The sequence below is a fragment of the Pleurodeles waltl genome, chromosome 4_2 (assembly GCF_031143425.1).
Source record: "Pleurodeles waltl isolate 20211129_DDA chromosome 4_2, aPleWal1.hap1.20221129, whole genome shotgun sequence".
Taxonomy (NCBI): domain Eukaryota; kingdom Metazoa; phylum Chordata; class Amphibia; order Caudata; family Salamandridae; genus Pleurodeles; species Pleurodeles waltl.
In genome coordinates, this window is record NC_090443.1 from 736188572 (window position 1) to 736212773 (window position 24202).

Here is a 24202-nt window from a genome sequence, read left to right on the forward strand (position 1 = left end):
GTTAAGCATTTGTTGTACATACACATAGACAATAAATGAGGTACACACACTCAGAGACAAATCCAGCCAATAGGTTTTGTTATAGAAAAATATATTTTCTTAGTTTATTTTAAGAACCACAGGTTCAAATTTAACATGTAATATCTTGTTTGAAAGGTATTGCAGGTAAGTACATTAGGAACTTTGAATCATTTCAATTGCATGTATACTTTTCAAGTTATTCACAAATAGCTATTTCGAAAGTGGACACTTAGTGCAATTTTCACAGTTCCTGGGGGAGGTAAGTTTTTGTTAGTTTTACCAGGTAAGTACGACACTTACAGGGTTCAGTTCTTGGTCCAAGGTAGCCCACCGTTGGGGGTTCAGAGCAACCCCAAAGTTACCACACCAGCAGCTCAGGGCCGGTCAGGTGCAGAGTTCAAAGTGGTGCCCAAAAAGCATAGGCTTCAATGGAGAGAAGGGGGTGCCCCGGTTCCAGTCTGCCAGCAGGTAAGTACCCGCGTCTTCGGAGGGCAGACCAGGGGGGTTTTGTAGGGCACCGGGGGGGGACACAAGCCCACACAGAAATTTCACCCTCAGCGGCGCGGGGGCGGCCGGGTGCAGTGTTAGAACAAGCGTCGGGTTCGCAATGGAAGTCAATGAGAGATCAAGGGATCTCTTCAGCGCTGTAGGCAGGCAAGGGGGGGCTTCCTCGGGGAAACCTCCACTTGGGCAAGGGAGAGGGACTCCTGGGGGTCACTTCTGCAGTGAAAGTCCGGTCCTTCAGGTCCTGGGGGCTGCTGGTGCAGGGTCTTTTCCAGGCGTCGGGACTTGGGTTTCAGAGAGTCGCGGTCAGGGGAAGCCTCGGGATTCCCTCTGCAGGCGGCGCTGTGGGGGCTCAGGGGGGACAGGTTTTGGTACTCACAGTCGTAGAGTAGTCCGGGGGTCCTCCCTGAGGTGTTGGTTCTCCACCAGCCGAGTCGGGGTCGCCGGGTGCAGTGTTGCAAGTCTCACGCTTCTTGCGGGGAGATTGCAGGGTTCTTTAAAGCTGCTCCTTTGGATAAAGTTGCAGTCTTTTTGGAGCAGGTCCGCTGTCCTCGGGAGTTTCTTGTCGTCGTCGAAGCAGGGCAGTCCTCAGAGGATTCAGAGGTCGCTGGTCCCTTTGGAAGGCGTCGCTGGAGCAGAGTTCCTTGGAAGGCAGGAGACAGGCCGGTGAGTTTCTGGAGCCAAGGCAGTTGTTGTCTTCTGGTCTTCCTCTGCAGGGGTTTTCAGCTAGGCAGTCCTTCTTGTTGTTGCAGGAATCTAATTTTCTAGGGTTCAGGGTAGCCCTTAAATACTAAATTTAAGGGCGTGTTTAGGTCTGGGGGGTTAGTAGCCAATGGCTACTAGCCCTGAGGGTGGGTACACCCTCTTTGAGCCTCCTCCCAAGGGGAGGGGGTCACATCCCTAATCCTATTCGGGGAATCCTCCATCTGCAAGATGGAGGATTTCTAAAAGTTAGAGTCACCTCAGCTCAGGACACCTTAGGGGCTGTCCTGACTGGCCAGTGACTCCTCCTTGTTATTCTCATTATTTTCTCCGGCCTTGCCGCCAAAAGTGGGGGCCGGGGCCGGAGGGGGCGGGCAACTCCACTAGCTGGAGTGTCCTGCGGTGCTGTGACAAAGGGGTGAGCCTTTGAGGCTCACCGCCAGGTGTTACAGCTCCTGCCTGGGGGAGGTGTTAGCATCTCCACCCAGTGCAGGCTTTGTTACTGGCCTCAGAGTGACAAAGGCACTCTCCCCATGGGGCCAGCAACATGTCTCTAGTGTGGCAGGCTGCTGGAACCAGTCAGCCTACACAGATAGTCGGTTAAGTTTCAGGGGGCACCTCTAAGGTGCCCTCTGTGGTGCATTTTACAATAAAATGTACACTGGCATCAGTGTGCATTTATTGTGCTGAGAAGTTTGATACCAAACTTCCCAGTTTTCAGTGTAGCCATTATGGTGCTGTGGAGTTCATGTAAAACAGACTCCCAGACCATATACTCTTATGGCTACCCTGCACTTACAATGTCTAAGGTTTTGCATAGACACTGTAGGGGTACAGTGCTCATGCACTGGTACCCTCACCTATGGTATAGTGCACCCTGCCTTAGGGCTGTAAGGCATGCTAGAGGGGTGTCTTACCTATACTGCATAGGCAGTGAGAGGCTGGCATGGCACCCTGAGGGGAGTGCCATGTCGACTTACTCATTTTGTTCTCACTAGCACACACAGGCTTGTAAGCAGTGTGTATGTGCTGAGTGAGGGGTCTCTAGGGTGGCACAATACATGCTGCAGCCCTTAGAGACCTTCCCTGGCATCAGGGCCCTTGGTACCAGAGGTACCAGTTACAAGGGACTTATCTGGATGCCAGGGTGTGCCAATTGTGGAATCAAAAGTACAGGTTAGGGAAAGAACACTGGTGCTGGGGCCTGGTTAGCAGGCCTCAGCACACTTTCAATTCAAAACATAGCATCAGCAAAGGCAAAAAGTCAGGGGGTAACCATGCCAAGGAGGCATTTCCTTACACAACCCCCCCCCCCAAACGAAAGAGGATGAGACTAACCTTTCCCAAGAGAGTCTTCATTTCCTAAGTGGAAGAACCTGGAAAGGCCATCTGCATTGGCATGGGCAGTCCCAGGTCTGTGTTCCACTATAAAGTCCATTCCCTGTAGGGAGATGGACCACCTCAACAGTTTTGGATTTTCACCTTTCATTTGCATCAGCCATTTGAGAGGTCTGTGGTCGGTTTGAACTAGGAAGTGAGTCCCAAAGAGGTATGGTCTCTGCTTCTTCAGGGACCAACCCACAGCAAAGGCCTCCCTCTCAATGGCACTCCAACGCTGCTCCCTGGGGAGTAACCTCCTGCTAATGAAAGCAACAGGCTGGTCAAGGCCATCATCATTTGTTTGGGACAAAACTGCCCCTATCCCATGTTCAGAGGCATCTGTCTGCACAATGAACTGCTTAGAATAATCTGGAGCTTTTAGAACTGGTGCTGAGCACATTGCTTGTTTCAGGGTGTCAAAGGCCTGTTGGCATTCCACAGTCCAGTTCACTTTCTTGGGCATTTTCTTGGAGGTGAGTTCAGTGAGGGCTGTCACAATGGATCCATATCCCTTCACAAACCTCCTGTAATACCCAGTCAAGCCAAGGAATGCCCTGACTTGAGTCTGGGTTTTTGGAGCTACCCAGTCCAGAATAGTCTGGATCTTGGGTTGGAGTGGCTGAACTTGGCCTCCACCTACAAGGTGGCCCAAGTAAACCACAGTTCCCTGCCCTATCTGGCATTTGGATGCCTTGATAGAGAGGCCTGCAGATTGCAGAGCCTTCAAAACCTTCTTCAGGTGGACCAGGTGATCCTGCCAGGTGGAGCTAAAGACAGCAATATCATCAAGATAAGCTGTGCTAAAGGACTCCAAACCAGCAAGGACTTGATTCACCAACCTTTGGAAGGTGGCAGGGGCATTCTTTAAACCAAAGGGCATAACAGTAAACTGATAATGCCCATCAGGTGTGGAGAATGCTGTTTTCTCTTTTGCTCCAGGTGGCATTTTTATTTGCCAGTACCCTGCTGTCAAGTCAAAGGTACTTAAGAATTTGGCAGCACCTAATTTGTCTATGAGCTCATCAGCTCTAGGAATTGGATGGGCGTCTGTCTTGGTGACAGAGTTGAGCCCTCTGTAGTCCACACAAAACCTCATCTCTTTCTTTCCATCTTTGGTGTGAGGTTTGGGGACTAAGACCACTGGGCTAGCCCAGGGGCTGTCAGAGCGCTCAATTACTCCCAATTCCAGCATCTTGTGGACTTCCACCTTGATGCTTTCCTTAACATGGTCAGACTGTCTAAAAATTTTGTTTTTGACAGGCATGCTGTCTCCTGTGTCCACATCATGGGTACACAGGTGTGTCTGACCAGGGGTTAGGGAGAAGAGTTCAGGAAACTGTTGTAGGACTCTCCTACAATCAGCTTGCTGTTGGCCAGAGAGGGTGTCTGAGTAGATCACTCCATCTACTGAGCCATCTTTTGGGTCTGATGACAGAAGATCAGGGAGAGGATCACTCTCTGCCTCCTGATCCTCATCTGTTACCATCAACAGATTTACATCAGCCCTGTCATGGAAGCGCTTAAGGCGGTTCACATGGATCACCCTCTTGGGGCTCCTGCTTGTGCCCAGGTCCACCAGGTAGGTGACCTGACTCTTCCTTTCTAGCACTGGGTAAGGGCCACTCCATTTGTCTTGAAGTGCCCTGGGAGCCACAGGCTCCAGAACCCAGACTTTCTGCCCTGGTTGGAACTCAACCATTGCAACCTTTTGGTCATACCAAAACTTCTGGAGCTGTTGGCTGGCCTCAAGGTTTTTGCTTGCCTTTTCCATGTACTCTGCCATTCTAGAGCGAAGGCCAAGTACATAGTCCACTATGTCCTGTTTAGGCTCATGAAGAGGTCTCTCCCAGCCTTCTTTAACAAGAGCAAGTGGTCCCCTTACAGGGTGGCCAAACAGAAGTTCAAAGGGTGAGAATCCTACTCCCTTCTGTGGCACCTCTCTGTAAGCGAAAAGCAGACATGGCAAGAGGACATCCCATCTCCTTTTGAGCTTTTCTGGGAGCCCCATGATCATGCCTTTTAATGTCTTGTTGAATCTCTCAACTAAGCCATTAGTTTGTGGATGGTATGGTGTAGTGAATTTGTAAGTCACCCCACACTCATTCCACATGTGTTTTAGGTATGCTGACATGAAGTTGGTACCTCTGTCAGACACCACCTCCTTAGGGAAACCCACTCTGGTAAAGATACCAATGAGGGCCTTGGCTACTGCAGGGGCAGTAGTCGACCTAAGGGGAATAGCTTCAGGATACCTAGTAGCTTGATCCACTACTACTAGGATATACATATTTCCTGAGGCTGTGGGAGGTTCTAGTGGACCAACTATGTCCACACCCACTCTTTCAAAGGGGACCCCCACCACTGGAAGTGGAATGAGGGGGGCCTTTGGATGCCCACCTGTCTTACCACTGGCTTGACAGGTGGGGCAGGAGAGGCAAAACTCCTTAACCTTGTGGGACATATTGGGCCAGTAGAAGTGGTTGACTAACCTCTCCCACGTCTTGGTTTGTCCCAAATGCCCAGCAAGGGGAATATCATGGGCTAAGGTCAGAATAAACTCTCTGAACGACTGAGGCACTACCACTCTCCTAGTGGCACCAGGTTTGGGGTCTCTGGCCTCAGTGTACAGGAGTCCATCTTCCCAATAGACCCTATGTGTTCCATGTTTCTTGCCCTTGGACTCTTCAGCAGCTTGCTGCCTAAGGCCTTCAAGAGAGGGACAGGTTTCTTGTCCCTTACACAGCTGTTCCCTTGAGGGTCCCCCTGGGCCTAAGAGCTCAACCTGATAAGGTTCAAGCTCCAAAGGCTCAGTTCCCTCAGAGGGCAGAACTTCTTCCTGAGAAGAGAGGTTCTCTTTTTCTGACTGTGTTGCAGTTGGTTTCCCAACTGACTTTCCTTTTCTCTTGGTAGGCTGGGCCATTTTTCCAGACTCCAGCTCTACTTTTTCACCCTGTGCCTTGCATTGTGCTCTTGTTTTTACACACACCAGTTCAGGGATACCCAGCATGGCTGCATGGGTGCATGGGTTTTTAGTTCTACCTCAGCCCATGCTGAGGACTCCAGGTCATTTCCAAGCAGACAGTCTACTGGGATGTTTGAGGAGACCACCACCTGTTTCAGGCCATTGACCCCTCCCCATTCTAAAGTTACCATTGCCATGGGATGTGCTTTAGTCTGATTGTCAGCGTTGGTGACTGTATAGGTTTTTCCAGTCAGGTATTGGCCAGGGGAAACCAGTTTCTCGGTCACCATGGTGACACTGGCACCTGTATCCCTCAGGCCCTCTACACTTGTCCCATTAATAAAGAGCTGCTGCCTGTATTTTTGCATGTTAGGCGGCCAGGCAGCTAGTGTGGCTAAATCCACCCCACCCTCAGAGACTAGAGTAGCTTCAGTGTGGACCCTGATTTGCTCTGGGCACACTGTTGATCCCACTTGGAGACTAGCCATTCCAGTGTTACCTGGATTGGAGTTTGGAGTGGAACCTTTCTTGGGACAGGCCGTGTCTCCAGTTTGGTGTCCAGGCTGATTACAGCTACGACACCAGGCCTTTTTGGGATCAAAGTTTTTACCCTTGTACCCAGGATTGTTTTGTGAAGAGGCTCTGGGCCCACCCTCCTGTGCAGGTTTTTGGGGGCCTGTAGGAGACTCTTTACTATTTTTATTTTTGGCTGTCTCACCACCTTTCCCCTGGGGAGGTTTTGTGACCCCTTTCTTTTGGTCACCCCCTGTGGAAGTTTTGGACACCCTTGTCTTGACCCAATGGTCCGCCTTCTTTCCCAATTCTTGGGGAGAAATTGGTCCTAGGTCTACCAGATGCTGATGCAGTTTGTCATTGAAACAATTACTTAACAGGTGTTCTTTCACAAATAAATTGTACAGCCCATCATAATTACTTACACCACTGCCTTGAATCCAACCATCTAGTGTTTTTACTGAGTAGTCTACAAAGTCAACCCAGGTCTGGCTCGAGGATTTTTGAGCCCCCCTGAATCTAATCCTATACTCCTCAGTGGAGAATCCAAAGCCCTCAATCAGGGTACCCTTCATGAGGTCATAAGATTATGCATCTTTTCCAGAGAGTGTGAGGAGTCTATCCCTACACTTTCCTGTGAACATTTCCCAAAGGAGAGCACCCCAGTGAGATTTGTTCACTTTTCTGGTTACACAAGCCCTCTCAAAAGCTGTGAACCATTTGGTGATGTCATCACCATCTTCATATTTAGTTACAATCCCTTTGGGGATTTTCAACATGTCAGGAGAATCTCTGACCCTAGTTATGTTGCTGCCACCATTGATGGGTCCTAGGCCCATCTCTTGTCTTTCCCTTTCTATGGCTAGGATCTGTCTTTCCAAAGCCAATCTTTTGGCCATCCTGGCTAACTGGATGTCCTCTTCACTGGAGTTATCCTCAGTGATTTCAGAGTTGTTGGTCCCTCCTGTGAGGGAACCAGCATCTCTGACTATTATTTGTGGAGTCAGGGCTTGAGAAGCCCTGTTCTCCCTAAGTAGGACTGGAGGGGGGGAATTTCCCTCCAAGTCACTATCTTCATCCTCTGTGTTGCCATCCTCAGAGGGGTTGGCTTTTTCAAACTCTGCCAAAAGCTCCTGGAGCTGTACTTTGGTAGGTTTGGAGCCCATTGCTATTTTCTTTAGTTTACAGAGTGACCTTAGCTCTCTCATCTGTAGATGGAGGTAAGGTGTGGTGTCGAGTTCCACCACATTCACATCTGTGCTAGACATTATGCTTCTAAAAGTTGGAATACTTTTTAAGAATCTAAAACTAGTTCTAGTTTCTAATTCAAACTTTTAACAAACTTTTAAACTCTAAAAGAAATGCTAAACAGGATCTAACACAAGGCCCTAGCAGGTCTTTTAAGAATTTAGAAAACTTTTCAAATTGCAAAAATCAATTTCTAATGACAATTTTGGAATTTGTCGTGTGATCAGGTATTGGCTGAGTAGTCCAGCAAATGCAAAGTCTTGTACCCCACCGCTGATCCACCAATGTAGGAAGTTGGCTCTGTATGTGCTATTTCAAAGTAAGGAATAGCATGCACAGAGTCCAAGGGTTCCCCTTAGAGGTAAAATAGTGGTAAAAATAGATAATACTAATGCTCTATTTTGTGGTAGTGTGGTCGAGCAGTAGGCTTATCCAAGGAGTAGTGTTAAGCATTTGTTGTACATACACATAGACAATAAATGAGGTACACACACTCAGAGACAAATCCAGCCAATAGGTTTTGTTATAGAAAAATATATTTTCTTAGTTTATTTTAAGAACCACAGGTTCAAATTTAACATGTAATATCTTGTTTGAAAGGTATTGCAGGTAAGTACATTAGGAACTTTGAATCATTTCAATTGCATGTATACTTTTCAAGTTATTCACAAATAGCTATTTCGAAAGTGGACACTTAGTGCAATTTTCACAGTTCCTGGGGGAGGTAAGTTTTTGTTAGTTTTACCAGGTAAGTACGACACTTACAGGGTTCAGTTCTTGGTCCAAGGTAGCCCACCGTTGGGGGTTCAGAGCAACCCCAAAGTTACCACACCAGCAGCTCAGGGCCGGTCAGGTGCAGAGTTCAAAGTGGTGCCCAAAACGCATAGGCTTCAATGGAGAGAAGGGGGTGCCCCGGTTCCAGTCTGCCAGCAGGTAAGTACCCGCGTCTTCGGAGGGCAGACCAGGGGGGTTTTGTAGGGCACCGGGGGGGACACAAGCCCACACAGAAATTTCACCCTCAGCGGCGCGGGGGCGGCCGGGTGCAGTGTTAGAACAAGCGTCGGGTTCGCAATGGAAGTCAATGAGAGATCAAGGGATCTCTTCAGCGCTGCAGGCAGGCAAGGGGGGGCTTCCTCGGGGAAACCTCCACTTGGGCAAGGGAGAGGGACTCCTGGGGGTCACTTCTGCAGTGAAAGTCCGGTCCTTCAGGTCCTGGGGGCTGCGGGTGCAGGGTCTTTTCCAGGCGTCGGGACTTAGGTTTCAGAGAGTCGCGGTCAGGGGAAGCCTCGGGATTCCCTCTGCAGGCGGCGCTGTGGGGGCTCAGGGGGGACAGGTTTTGGTACTCACAGTCGTAGAGTAGTCCGGGGGTCCTCCCTGAGGTGTTGGTTCTCCACCAGCCGAGTCGGGGTCGCCGGGTGCAGTGTTGCAAGTCTCACGCTTCTTGCGGGGAGATTGCAGGGTTCTTTAAAGCTGCTCCTTTGGATAAAGTTGCAGTCTTTTTGGAGCAGGTCCGCTGTCCTCGGGAGTTTCTTGTCGTCGTCGAAGCAGGGCAGTCCTCAGAGGATTCAGAGGTCGCTGGTCCCTTTGGAAGGCGTCGCTGGAGCAGAGTTCCTTGGAAGGCAGGAGACAGGCCGGTGAGTTTCTGGAGCCAAGGCAGTTGTTGTCTTCTGGTCTTCCTCTGCAGGGGTTTTCAGCTAGGCAGTCCTTCTTCTTGTTGTTGCAGGAATCTAATTTTCTAGGGTTCAGGGTAGCCCTTAAATACTAAATTTAAGGGCGTGTTTAGGTCTGGGGGGTTAGTAGCCAATGGCTACTAGCCCTGAGGGTGGGTACACCCTCTTTGAGCCTCCTCCCAAGGGGAGGGGGTCACATCCCTAATCCTATTGGGGGAATCCTCCATCTGCAAGATGGAGGATTTCTAAAAGTTAGAGTCACCTCAGCTCAGGACACCTTAGGGGCTGTCCTGACTGGCCAGTGACTCCTCCTTGTTATTCTCATTATTTTCTCCGGCCTTGCCGCCAAAAGTGGGGGCCGGAGGGGGCGGGCAACTCCACTAGCTGGAGTGTCCTGCGGTGCTGTGACAAAGGGGTGAGCCTTTGAGGCTCACCGCCAGGTGTTACAGCTCCTGCCTGGGGGAGGTGTTAGCATCTCCACCCAGTGCAGGCTTTGTTACTGGCTTCAGAGTGACAAAGGCACTCTCCCCATGGGGCCAGCAACATGTCTCTAGTGTGGCAGGCTGCTGGAACCAGTCAGCCTACACAGATAGTCGGTTAAGTTTCAGGGGGCACCTCTAAGGTGCCCTCTGTGGTGCATTTTACAATAAAATGTACACTGGCATCAGTGTGCATTTATTGTGCTGAGAAGTTTGATACCAAACTTCCCAGTTTTCAGTGTAGCCATTATGGTGCTGTGGAGTTCGTGTAAAACAGACTCCCAGACCATATACTCTTATGGCTACCCTGCACTTACAATGTCTAAGGTTTTGCATAGACACTGTAGGGGTACAGTGCTCATGCACTGGTACCCTCACCTATGGTATAGTGCACCCTGCCTTAGGGCTGTAAGGCCTGCTAGAGGGGTGTCTTACCTATACTGCATAGGCAGTGAGAGGCTGGCATGGCACCCTGAGGGGAGTGCCATGTCGACTTACTCATTTTGTTCTCACTAGCACACACAGGCTTGTAAGCAGTGTGTCTGTGCTGAGTGAGGGGTCTGTAGGGTGGCACAATACATGCTGCAGCCCTTAGAGACCTTCCCTGGCATCAGGGCCCTTGGTACCAGAGGTACCAGTTACAAGGGACTTATCTGGATGCCAGGGTGTGCCACTTGTGGAATCAAAAGTACAGGTTAGGGAAAGAACACTGGTGCTGGGGCCTGGTTAGCAGGCCTCAGCACACTTTCAATTCAAAACATAGCATCAGCAAAGGCAAAAAGTCAGGGAGTAACCATGCCAAGGAGGCATTTCCTTACAATCTCCATACATTCTTGTGTAAGGTCTAGGTGTCCGAATTCTAAGATTTCAGGAGCCAAATTGCTAGATTCAGCGATGTTGGATTCGGGTGTCTGATCTGTTGTTTGCGTTGAGTTAACAGATCTGGTCTGTTTGGCAGTTTGATATAAGGCACTAGTGAGAGGTCTAGTAGTGTTGTGTACCAAGGTTGTCGTGCCCAAGTTGGTGCTATTAGTATTAGTTTGAGTTTGTTTTGACTCAATTTGTTTACTAGATATGGAAGGAGTGGGAGAGGGGGAAAAGCGTATGCAAATATCCCTGACCAACTCATCCATAACGCATTGCCTTGAGAGTGAGCCTGTGGGTACCTGGATGCGACGTTTTGGCATTTTGCATTTTCTTTTGTTGCAAATAGGTCTATTTGCGGTGTTCCCCATCTTTGGAAGTAAGTCTTTAGTATTTGGGGATCAATTTCCCATTCGTGGATCTGTTGGTGATCCCGAGAGAGATTGTCTGCTAACTGGTTTTGAATTCCTGGTATGAACTGCGCTATTAGGCGAATGTGGTTGTGAATCGCCCAATGCCATATTTTTTGTGCTAAGAGACACAACTGTGTCGAGTGTGTCCCTCCCGGTTTGTTCAGATAATACATTGTTGTCATGTTGTCTGTTTTGACAAGAATGTGTTTGTGGGTTATTATAGGTTGAAATGCTTTCAATGCTAGAAATACTGATAGTAGTTCTAAGTGATTTATATGAAGCGGTCTCTGCTGAGTGTCCCATTGTCCTTGGATGCTGTGTTGGTTGAGGTGTGCTCCCCACCCTATCATGGAAGCATCCGTTGTGATTACGTATTGAGGCACTGGGTCTTGAAAAGGCCGTCCTCTGTTTAAGTTTATAGTGTTCCACCAATGAAGCGAGGTGTATGTTTGGCGGTCTATCAACACTAGATCTTGAAGTTGACCCTGTGCTTGTGACCATTGTGATGCTAGGCACTGTTGTAAGGGCCGCATGTGTAATCTTGCGTTTGGGACAATGGCTATGCATGAGGACATCATGCCTAGTAGCTTCATCACTAATTTTACCTGGAACTTTTGACTTGGAGTGGCAATCCCTTTTGTTGTGTTGATTGCTGCTCCTAAGTACTGTTGTATTTGACACGGCTGTAGGTGTGATTTGCTGTAGTTGAGTGAGAAACCTAGTTTGTGAAGGGTTTCTATGACATACTTTGTGTGTTGTGAACACCGTTTTTGCATATTGGTTTTGATTAACCAATTGTCTAGGTACGGGAACACATGTATTTGCTGCCTTCTGATATGGGCTGCCACTACGGCCAGGCATTTTGTAAAAAATCTTGGTGCTGTTGTTATTCCGAATGGCAACACTTTGAACTGGTAATGTACCCCTTGGATTACAAACCTTAAGTACTTTCTGTGGGAAGGATGTATAGGTATATGGAAATACGCATCCTTGAGGTCTAGTGTTGTCATGTAGTCTTGTTGTTTGAGCAATGGGATCACGTCTTGCAGTGTCACCATGTGAAAGTGATCTGATTTGATGTAGATGTTTAATGTTCTGAGATCTAGGATAGGTCTTAGAGTTTTGTCTTTTTTGGGTATGAGAAAGTACAGGGAGTAAACTCCTGTTCCTTTCTGATGAATTGGTACTAGCTCTATTGCATCTTTTTGCAACAACGCTTGGACCTCCAGTGGTAATAGATCCATGTGTTGTTTGGACATGTTGTGTGTTTTCGGTGGGACATTTGGAGGGAATTGTAGAAATTCTATGCAATAACCATGTTGGATAATGGCTAGGACCCACGTGTCTGTTGTTATTTCCTCCCAGTTTTTGTAAAAATTGGTTAGTCTCCCCCCCACTGGTGTTATGTGTTGGGGATTTGTGACGCTGAAGTCAATGTTTATTTTGCGGTGTTTTGGGACTCTGGAACTTCCCTCTATTTTTGGGAATTGTCCCCCTCTGTATTGTCCCCGAAAACTTCCCCTCTGATATTGACTCTGGTAAGTGGGTCTTGTTTGTGAGGTTGAGGGTTCTGTGCTCTGTCCCCGAAACCCCCCTCTAAACTGTGATTTATGAAATGTGCCTCTGCTCTGTGGGGAGTAGAGTGCGCCCATGGCTTTGGCCGTATCTGTGTCCTTTTTAAGTTTTTCGATAGTAGTGTCCACCTACGGCCCAAACAACTACTGTCTGTTAAAAGGCATATTCAGCACCGCATGTTGAATTTCAGGATTGAATCCTGAAGTGCGTAGCCATGCATGTCTCCGTATGGTGACTGCTGTATTTACAGTCCTAGCAGCTGTGTCAGCTGCATCCATTGCTGACCGTATCTGATTGTTAGAGATACTCTGGCCTTCTTCCACCACTTGCTGTGCCCTCTTTTGGAACTCTTTGGGTAGGTGTTCTATGAAATGTTGCATTTCGTCCCAATGAGCCCTATCATATCTAGCCAGCAAGGCCTGTGAGTTGGCAATGCGCCATTGGTTGGCTGCCTGTGCCGCGACCCCTTTCCCCGCTGCGTCGAACTTGCGACTTTCCTTGTCTGGTGGTGGTGCATCTCCTGAGGTGTGTGGGTTCGCCCTTTTGCGAGCTGCCCCTACTACCACTGAGTCTGGTGTTAATTGCTGCGTGATGTACACAGGGTCTGTTGGTGGCGGTTTGTACTTTTCCTCCACCCTTGGAGTAATGTCCCTGCCTTTCACAGGCTCCTGAAACACTTGTTTTGAGTGTTTCAGCGTTCCCGGTAGCATAGGGAGACTCTGGTACTGGCTATGTGTGGACGACAGTGTATTAAACAGAAAGTCATCTTCTATTGGTTCTGCGTGCAGGGTGACATTGTGAAACGTGGCTGCTCTTGACACCACCTGTGTGTAGGCAGTACTGTCCTCAGGTGGTGACGGTCTCGCTGGATAACAGTCGGGACTTATCTGATACAGGCGCATCATAAAGATCCCATGCGTCAGGATCATCCTGACTCATTCCTGTATGAGTTGGAGACCGCATCATTGGTGGAGTGGCTACCGGTGATGGTTGTGGTGAGCGTTGTGGTGATGGTGGCGGAGTTATTTGTTTTGCCACCTTTGCTTGTGGTTGCTTGTCTTTCTCTTGGAAGGCAAGTTTCCTTTTAATTCGGATTGGAGGGAGAGTACTGATTTTTCCTGTGTCCTTCTGAATGTGGAGCCTCCTTTGAGTGTAATCTGGCTCCCCTGCCTCTAGCTCCTGTCCGAATCTGTGTCCTTGCATCTGTGAGGACAGGCCCTGTTCCTCGGTGTAGGAACTTGGTTTCGGCTCAGAGGCCGGATGTTTCGGTATCGAAACCTTTTCGACCGTCTTTTTCGGCTCCGAAGACACTTTTTTTTCTTTCGGTGTTCCGATCTCTCGGTGCCGACTCATTTCGGTTCCGCCCTCTCGGTGTCGAGATTGCTCTGACCCGGTGTCTCGGGGTCGAGTCTGTTCTGTGCCGGTATCTCGACCGGAGTCGGATGACTTCGACACATGTGTGCCCTTTTTCGGTGCCGATGGTCGGTCACCTAATTTTCGGGTTAAGCCATGGCCTGTTGGCGGTGGCGTCCCCTGGGCTTTAGTGAATTTTCCGTGAGTTTTGGGCAGTGACGTCTTACTCACGGTTCTCGGCGTCTGTTCGGGATCGACCTCGAGAAGGTTTCTTCTTCTTCCAAGTGTTGTTGTCCTGCCGGCGCCGACGCCATTTGTAGTCTTCTTGCTCTTCGGTCTCTTAGCGTTTTCCTTGACCGAAACGCTCGACAGGCCTCGCAGGTATCCTCTTTGTGTTCGGGAGACAAACACAAATTACAGACCAGATGCTGATCTGTGTAAGGATACTTGTTGTGACATTCGGGGCAGAAGCGGAATGGGGTCCGTTCCATTAGCCTTGAAGACGCACAAGGTCGGGCCGACCAGGCCCCGCCGGGGAATCGAAAACCTCGAAGGGCCACCGGAGCTCTTCAAAATTCGGTGTCGATCTGTTGTAACTAACCCGATACCGTACAATACTGTCTATTTTTCCGAGATTTTACTAACTTTCCGAACCGAAACACGGAGCGAAGAGGAACACGTCCGAACCTGATGGCGGAAAGAAAACAATCTAAGATGGAGTCGACGCCCATGCGCAATGGAGCCGAAAGGGGAGGAGTCCTTCGATCTCGTGACTCGAAAAGACTTCTTCAAAGAAAAACAACTTGTAACACTCCGAGCCCAACACTAGATGGCGGGATGTGCACAGCATGTGTATCTGCAGCTACACATGCCATCGAACATATATATATACATATATATATATATATACATATATATATACACACATTTATTACAGTAACACTCTGAACATCTTGGAGCATCTTTCATGCAGGGGGTTGACAATTTTTGCACAGATAGTAGTTTCCTCCACCAAAACCACATTGGAATAGTTATCTTTAATTAAAGATCTGATTATAGATGATTACTATAAACGTTCAAATGAGATACTCCACCATCAGGTTTGAACCCCATTATTTTTAAGGATGTATGCCCTTAACCTGTATGGATGTTTCTTCAATCAGAAAGGCTTTATGTCACTACTGGGGTTCCTTTGTCCTCTTTTTGGTCAAGACAGTATAGATGCATACCGTGGGATTTGAATGTGCTAACCTACTTCAGAAAACACAGTGTTGAAGGGTCAGTGTGAGACCCACAATTCAGGATTGCGAATGGGGCAGATAGTCCATGGTTCCAATGAAGTTCTGTGGCCTTGTTCTTTAAAGAGGTGTGTCTTCAATTTCCGACTAAAATGAATTAGAGTAGGTGTGTTTTTATGTCAGTGGTGACTTTGCTCCACACGCTGGGTGTGTTTATGAAGAGTCAGTGACTTTTTCCCTCTTGACTACTGTTTGCCGCCTCCACTCACTAAAAACACTCTGTCTACATAGGCATACAAACACTTCCATATATGATAATGTGAACTGTGCTTAAGTTGAAAAAAACAGTAAGGCCTTTGGACTGTACCCAGACCTATGCACCAACATCCTCCTTGGGAACACACATGAAAGCTTCACAAGCCCCAGATGTTAAGAGTATAGATAAAACTCAAACACTTCAATAAACAGTCAATGAAAATACCTTTCAGGACCCTTGTCCCTATTCAAATCTACTTTTCTCCTACACACTAACTACATAAAAAATATTATTATTCTTGTTTAAGAACAGGTGGAATGCGAGGATGCAAAATATGACAAAATGAATGTTTCCAAATAAAAAGAAAAATAAATCATAAAACAAAGTGAAATTTTCCATTACAGCCAAGTGAGCCTACACTAAAGTACAACACACTCCAAGGGGCACAAAGTGGTAATGGGCTTGAAATTATTTAATGGGCAACATCCAGCAGGTTAACTTTATGTCAAAAGAAAAGTGAATATACTGAGGTATGTCAAATTCAAATTGATGAATAGTAATATTTAGCCCAACAACAATCATAGCTAAATAGATGGTTATTTTGCCCCACATAACAAGAATGGAAAATAATTGCACATAAATAACCATCCTAAATCATTTAAATAAAAGTTGGTAGACTCACAATTTTTGCAACTCTGTCTTTAGTTCCTCGCGGTCACATCCAGAGGACATTTTTGTTTTTTTGAGAACTTCATCAACAAAAGGCTTAGAAAATTTCACTAAGATGTTACTGCAAAGACAGAGGCCATGCTTATCCTCTTTCATTTGTTCTTTGGTGTAGGGCACTGGCAGACTGGAAAGTTGATTCACAAGAGTAGAGAGAGAAAGTCCAACTGAATATGCTTTCTTGTCACCGAGTTTCAGTAGCACTGGTAATAAAAAAGCACACCAGAAGTCAGGCTCTCCAAACGCTAAATTTTTAAAAATATTTGATGTATATCAATATTAAAAGTTCAAAATTTTTTGACAATTAAAAATTACTTATTGGATAACATTGTTAATCTATTCAAGTAACTGAACGACAATGTAAAACACCATCTAAGTAGCAAATTTAAACTAAAGTAATAAAAGCAATTGTCTTCAACAGTAAACCAAAGTTATCTTATTTAAGTACACATTTACCAAAAATACGATTCTAAAAACATAAAAAGACATCAGATACAATATTGTATGTTAATGAAGCTTAAAATAACCAGGTTAATTACAAGCTCCAGGCACTGGCATAAAAACGTTAGTATAATAAATCAATCTGCTAGGCTACTGTAGAAAATCATTGCTGCTTGTGAACAGTCATTCATAAAATGCAGGAACTAAAAGACTGAGAAAAAAAAAAAAATTCACACTTGACGAGGATAGCAAATTGCATGGATTTGTAAAAAGTGCATGGTATACCATCCCTTTGTAATCAATCATCCCTTTATGGCAGTTACAAAAAGCTCAAGTTTTTCCAGTAAACAATATAATCTTAAGTCCAGTGGACAGTTCAAGTTCCATGAGCAGGGCACTTCAGTGGATAACATCACGGATTAGGTCCCAAAGAAAGATGAAATCCAGATGTGGGTTGAGATTACTGGGAGAGATGACGTGCCACAAAGTCCACCCAGCTCACTCACTCAGATTCGGTTCTGAATGAGAGAGCGCACAGTAAGGACACTTTGTCTGTGAGGAGGCATGGCACCCCACTGGAGCTCATTGTTAATGAGATCCATTTAATGTATGCCTAGCACATAAAACCAACGCGGAATGGCATTGTTTTTAATCATAGTTTATAATCACAAAGAAATTGCATGAAACCTGGAAAAAATGTGGACAAGTGAACTCCTAGGACTGGGCATTTTTATTAAGCTATCTTCTGCTTAAGTTTAAAGCTTGATTTAATCTCTGGCAATTCTTTCTTTCTGAACTGAATGCTTCATACTGCCCTGCAATAGTTGCTAAGGGACGAGGTACATCTAACATCCCCCCTATGATAGATATTTGATGCTACCATTTCTACATGGCATTTTAACAAACGTTTATACTAAGCAAGGAACTTAATTGTCCAAGACAGAAGGGAGCATTAGATTGCTACATTTTAAAACATAAGAACTCTTTTAAATATTTGCATAACTACTCCACAGGCCATGCTTCATTCAGAAATTGTTAAAGTAACTGTAACAATTATGATATAGGTATCCACTTTGGAAATAGAAAATCACACAAATAGAAATAAAAAGCAGTTAAACAAGTTAAAACTTATCTGGAAAGCTTACAAAAAATCAACAGGGTAATAATCTGGAATGATCAGCTCCTTGATAATACCCACTTGAGATCAGGATTGAAGAGTCTCGCTGTGTTGTTCTCCATCCATGAAGTTAGGGAAATACTTTTGAAAGATGATCTTGAGCTCTCTTATAGTGCAATAGTGCATTCTCATCATTATCAAGTGTACTGATGTCCGAGTGTACTGAGGAACTCAAAATGAAATGCCAATTTCAGAATTGCTCCAGTTCAACGGACTATATCCAGAAACCCCTCAACATGTTATTTACTAGTTTTGCTCTGTCCTCGAATAACACATTGAAAATCTTTTTGAAAATAGGTGGTACACAGGCAGAAAAAGCAGTTCATCTTTAACTCAGGACAGTGGTCTCTAACATTACATGAATTATGTTCAGAAAGTTTGCTGGCCTTTACAATACAAAGTGTTTTTACTAGGGAAAAAAGTGAATTGCCAGAAGTTTATTTACTTCTTTTAATATTTTTAAAGAATGTTAGTGGACAACCTTACATACCAATAAACACATTTATTAACTAATAAATACATATGATAACAATTCAGCACATTAGGACTGAGATACAAACCTGATAACTGTTTCTCAAAACATACCTAAACACAATTACGTACAGAGAATCGAGAAACACACACACACACATACATACCAGGAATACTGTATTAGAAAACCCTTTTAAAGGGTTATGAAAATGGATACCTGTTTGTAGAGGCTGAATCAAAAGTAAAATTGTCTTTGATATTTCTTCCCCAGTGGCATCTTCAATCTGTTCAAGTAATCCCAGTAAAAGCTCCTTTGGGTTACAAATCTGAAAGGAGTATGAATCATGAATATATTTTGTGGTGTGTCTATATGCTAAAAAAGACAGTATGCTTCACGTAAATTATTAAAGAAACTTTGACAGTTTAGTTCGGCTTAAGAATATCAACTCATAGGCTTGCATGTACAATTGTAATGTGCACTAAATAAAATGAATAGGTTGGCAGATGTTAAGACTAGGCAAGTAAGAAAATTGACTAGACTGGCAAGAAAATTGTGACGTCATGCTAGGTTCAGGTGTGCTGGATGTGAGTTCAGCTTTATCTCCTCTGAACAAAGTTTTTAAACAGATTTTACATGTATTTACACTGACAGTTAAACAGCATTTTGGGGCAGACAGGAGGCAGTTATAATTGTAGCACCAATGTGGATCTTTCCTTTATTTTCAAAATAGCAATGAAGCTAACTGACATTGTACATAATTAGCAAAACCACAGGTCACATGGGTAATTATTCTAGTATATTTTTGTTTGTCAGACTTAACAAAATGATGCACAGTGAAGAGATCAACACAAAACCAAACATTTTAAGCTCTCCTAGCGCAGAGGTTCTTTCTTGCTTAACTAGTTCTGCAAAGACGTTAGCAGAACATTTGGCTATTAAGAAATTAGCAACACGTTAAAGGTGAGGGACTCTTCAAAGTTGAACAAGATTTGTAATTTGGAAGCAGAACAGTTATTGCACTAGTGTGGTTGCTGACAGGTGTGCCATGCACTCCAAGCCACCCAATTTGCAGTCTTTTTTTGTTTGGTTTGACACCACTGAAAATCTGCCCAGGACAGAAGAGGCAGGGCAGTGATACAGAGCAATGTACATTTAAAACAAAAGACAGAGACCCCCAGTTATGCTCACCATCAACCCCACTGACTCTATTGTAAAATAGGTGCCCATCAGCAACTCAAACATTAAAGGCAGAGGTCAAAATTGATCATTTGTACCCTAAGTTTTGCATAGCATGTACATTTTACTATTGTCTTTAAAAATGTTGTTTTAGTAGAACATTCTCAATTGAACTAATTCTTCAAGCAGTTGCTCATCTTTTCTCAGCTCTTAATCTACTCTTTTCACATATTTTTTCTTCTACAATGATAATTTTTGTATTAATCTGAAAAAGGAACAACAATTTGGTAAAACAATTAATTTACTGAAGGTACTAAATTTCAGTTTCAAATACCTAGTTTAGAATCACAGAAACCGACTAGGCCCAATTCGCAAAGAAAGTTGAGTGAGTAGGTGTGGCTTCCTTGCTGAAATTGCTTTTTAGGGAGTGCAAAACCACTCTCGTTATGCACTTAATTTTTTGTTGGCACTCGTAAAAAGATTTACTCACACAAAGATATTCTTCAGAATAAATCTAATATCACAGACGGAGACTGGGGGCCTCAGTATGACCCTGGTGGTCACAGCTGCGACATTACGACCGTGACAAAAGCACCATGGTCGGACCACCGGCACCGCCAGGCCGTCTGACTGCTAAAAGGTGGCAGTGCCGGCAGTCTGATGATGGTGCGTTTGTCGCAGCTGTAATGTCGCAGCCGTGACCACCAGGGTCATATTTAGGCGATCCCCCTCCGCCAGGGCAGTGCTGCAAGCAGTTCTTCACTGGGGATTATGACCACTCTCTCTGCCGGTATTTAACATGAGGGTTTCACTGCCATGTAAAAGCTGGCAGAGAAGTGATTTGCGTGACAGAAACTAGTGCACCCAATGCATTGCCACCGGCCGTATTACGAGCTAGCGTCAATGTTGTTGGGCAGAAACTGTGTTTCTGCCTGCTGGCCCAACGGGAAATTACTAATAGGGCCAGCGGGAAGAAAACCGCACTGACGGTCTCCTGACCTGCAGGAGCATGGGGGGTGGCCTTTTCTGCCCATCAAAGTCCTAATGAGGGCCTGAGTGTGCCAGGGATGGATTACACTTTGAGTGTGTGTACACTCCACATGTAAACATTTGTGGGTACTTGCAAAGTTCATTCTCAACCATTACCATCCTGTTGAAAATTGAACATTTACTCCTGACAACAATATGAGTGAATGCCTTTCCATGAGGGTGAAGAAAAGGAACACCCCTAAATTGGTCAGGGTCTAAAGGAAGGGTTTCAGCACAGGCATAAATTTGGTCCCAGTAGAGAAAACACGTGTTGCATACCACAAAGCCAATATCATTACCCAAACTTAATTGTACAACATTTACCATGGGACATATTAAACTTCCTTTAGACTAACAGAAACAGAAATTCACAGATGTTTTCCAGAAGTATCTCTAGAAACGTATACACTTTGAGGTGTACTTTGTGGAACTATTGTGAACTACTACAATTCATGAACGTGTAGTCATGCGAGGCTGTAGCCTGGGGGTGGGGGGGGGGGGGGGAGGGGATTGGAGGGAGGGATTAGTTACTAAAGAGAAATATATTACAACCCTTAGCTATGCATAACAGATACTGATGAGATGAAAAAGATAAACAGCCATGAGTTGAGCAACTACATCTCAGTTGAGAAACATTGTTAATCATTAGTTAATGAACAAAAGAAGGATCCTGCAATATCGGACGTTCAGATTTACCATGTTAGGTTGTGATAACATCTAAAGATAATTAATAATCAATGTATATTGCTTCATAAGGCATTCCATCAACATGTACATACCTGCACCATTTGATTTATTATCTTCATGCACTCTTTACGTTTCTCATTGTTATGTTGGTGGGACTGAAAACATTTAACAACAGGGCTGACAAGATTCCAACCCATGCTTTTGAAGATAACCTGCAAGACAAGTTTGCAAAGAGCAACCAATTAATAACTGTACCTTGTACTGTCACCAAACACAACAGCAGATAGTATTCACTATGTAGAAAACATATATATAGCACAGGACATTTAAAAACAATAATAATAATAATATAAGAAAACCAATTTTTACTGCAGATCCCCTAGTGCAGACAATACAAAAACTTCTCATTATTTACGAATAACAGACAGGTGTAATTAGAAGGGCTTTTGTTTGTTATCGCCAGTCATAGGGTGCACTCAGAGACAGCCATCCTCATTATAAGGGGTCATAGTCTGTCCCTGCAAAGCAGGTGTTCTCTGCAAATCACATAGTACAGTCATTTGGAACATGAGCATGTCCAATCAGATGTTGGAAGAGGGCTAGGACCCTCTGTTACCAGGGCTTTTTAGAACTGTCACCTTACTGTGAAGCTCTATACAGTGTTTGTGTGGCCACACATGCCCTCTTTTACTGTTGTCTTGTGATTTTATTTTACTTTAACTTCATCTATCGTTCCAAGATGGTGAATGGCTATCTCAGAATGGTAGATTTAAAAAAAATCATGCTGTTGTTGCTGCGCAATAAAGGGTAAGTAAGCATCCATGTATCAGATTGGACAGCTTGGCCCTGGAAAAAAATAAAATTGAAAAAAGAAAACATTAAATTGGGGGACCCTGGAGAGGGGCCAAAAGATGGACCTTTCAGGAAAAATATTTGATAAATAGAAAATAAACCCAAGTGGGGGTTCATGAGGAAAGTGATGCATTCCTTTGCAGTGTTCCAAGTAAAATAAAAATGTAGTCCCTGCACGTTAGCAGTAGAAGAATATAAGTCGACCAATAGGACATGGTTGAGTAGCTATGCTCCAGGGATAGGATAACACAACAATAAGGAGGAAAAACTCTAAATGAGGAGAAGGTACAACCAATACAAACAGATCTCTTTGTTCACGAGCAAAGGCCCGACAGCCCCACCCCCCACCACCACCAAAAAAAAAAAAAATTAAATAATCGCTATGTATACTGTATTGTAGACAATGCATTTTTGCTGTCTTTGAGATCTAAAAGAGACTAATGTTTTTCACTCTTACATACTTCTCTTAAAGCTGACATGCCTTGAATAAGCATACACTTTTGTTTTATAGGGGAGATACAATAGAGACTGTTTATAGACTAAATGGGACTGTTTTTAAGAACTATCCAAAACGATTTGCTTGTATTCCCTTCTAATCAAACTCTTCTTGCCTTGAAAGCTGCAAGGTAAATTAGAAAGATATTAGGCTTCAAGTGGTGAGCCAATCTCAACCTACAGCTCACAATGATAATTATTTTCCTTAAACTCGTTTTGTTCATTAATTCAACACACCTGCCATTTTGTAAACCACTGCAGTACTGCAAAGGCAACATGCATTCCTAAGATTTTTCCTAAATTCTGAAGGAAAATACAGTTTCAATTAAAGCAGGCTGAGTGGAATTGCATTCATTTCATAACCTAATTTCTTGAAATACCACATTTACACAACTAGACAGACTGTGGGCCATTTTAGGAGGTAAATGGGTAAAAGAAAAGTGCAACTACAATACAATTTAGCATCTACAGATTCTACAATGCAGCTCATTTGCATGTTGAAATAAAGACAGGATTACCAAAGCCACAAAGACAAATATCAGATAACGTTTCATTTTGTGGATTTTTAGGTTCAGCTTTCAGGATGTCTTGCATACTTCTTTGTGGTCTTAAAGCCCACCCACTGCTTTTCATTTGTTTGTTTCAGTGCCCTTTAAAAATCTTTGCTTGCAAGTGGTCAGTCCTTCCTCTTTGCCCCTCCTTTTTGTCTTTTGTTTGCTCCCACAGATCACTGGCCAAGGACTGTATCCTTATGCTTTTGTCTGTTTATCTGGTGTTTTGTGGGACTACTTTCTTCTTTGATTCCTGCTGTTGTTACTGTTTGCAGTAGAGTTCACTCAACCTCCCAGTGCAGTCTATAGACTTACAAATAAGACATCCAGATCACTGGTCCAGGCTTCCCCGATAAACAGGCTTATAAAGATTATTCTTTTCTCCTCACATTTGCCAGAGGGCACCCAGTGTGCGCTATCAATCCAGACTTGTTCCAGGCAGAACTTTTTAATTTCTTTCAACAGGCTTCACCTGTGACCTCACCCTGCAGCAGGACAGGGCGGGGGAAGAACCAGGAGTGCTGCGAGAGACAGAAAGTACATTGTGTCTGCTTTTACACTTTCTGGTTTGCGGGCAGGAGCCACCAGACAGAGTCTTGCAGTTTTGGAGATGACCTTGTATGCTTTTTATGCATAGTTGATTTTGGGAAGTGGTGCCTGCCCACCTTTGGAAATCTGCCACTTTTGTGCCACTTCCCCCTTAAAATTTCCACTCAGCTTGCAGTAAAAAAGTGGAACAGAGGCCATTATTCAGCAGAATACAAATGTGGTTAATTGACTCACTTCCCTTACCCCCTTGACATCTTTCTCTTTTTTTGTTTTAATTTGATTGAAAAGTAAGTGGCAGGAAGGGAATCATATTACTCTGCCATCTGTCTCTGCTGCCATCTTGCTCCCAGCGTTGCAGCTGCCTGAGAACCTGGCTCAGGAAGAGGAAGGTGGCAAGGGTGTCTCTGACCTTCTGTGAAAAGAAGAGGGATGGGACCAGAGGTTATGCTTTCCGAGGGCTCTGCCAACACCCCCAAAAATGACACATTATCACTGCAAGCTGAAACCTAATGCTATACTGCCAATTTTTAAATCAGTGAACATGTTAAGTTTTACAAATGCTGAGAACTAGGATATCACACAGTGCCTCTGTTCAGCTAAATACAAAAAAGTAAATAGTTAAATGCAATTCAGTTCAAAGTATGTACGTTGTATTATTGTGTTGTACTTTCCCTGGTGTTTTTTTCTCTATCACCCTTTAGTTCGTATTTTTTTTAATGTGTTTGCCGTCCATTGGGTGTTTTCTTTTCTACAGATTATCATGGTAGCTGACCTTTAACCTGCTGCTACAGCACTGTGGGCCTTTAATTAAAGGATTACTCCAGACATGTTGGTGACCGTTTTCTTACAACGAGCTACACAACACATCT

At 44.7% G+C, this 24202-nt stretch overlaps 1 protein-coding gene across 2 annotated transcripts in view; it reads right to left on the reverse strand.

Annotated features, from left to right (window-relative positions):
- GLMN (glomulin, FKBP associated protein) overlaps nt 1-24202 on the reverse strand; it is a 318240-nt gene that overhangs the window by 212019 nt on the left and 82019 nt on the right. For both annotated transcript variants that reach the window (XM_069232351.1, XM_069232352.1), the window contains 3 exons: nt 20979-21098; nt 18211-18319; nt 15861-16107 (listed from right to left, as the gene is read on the reverse strand). In XM_069232351.1, the coding sequence (XP_069088452.1) occupies nt 15861-16107; nt 18211-18319; nt 20979-21098 (476 nt within the window). The remainder of the gene's footprint in view (nt 1-15860; nt 16108-18210; nt 18320-20978; nt 21099-24202) is intronic.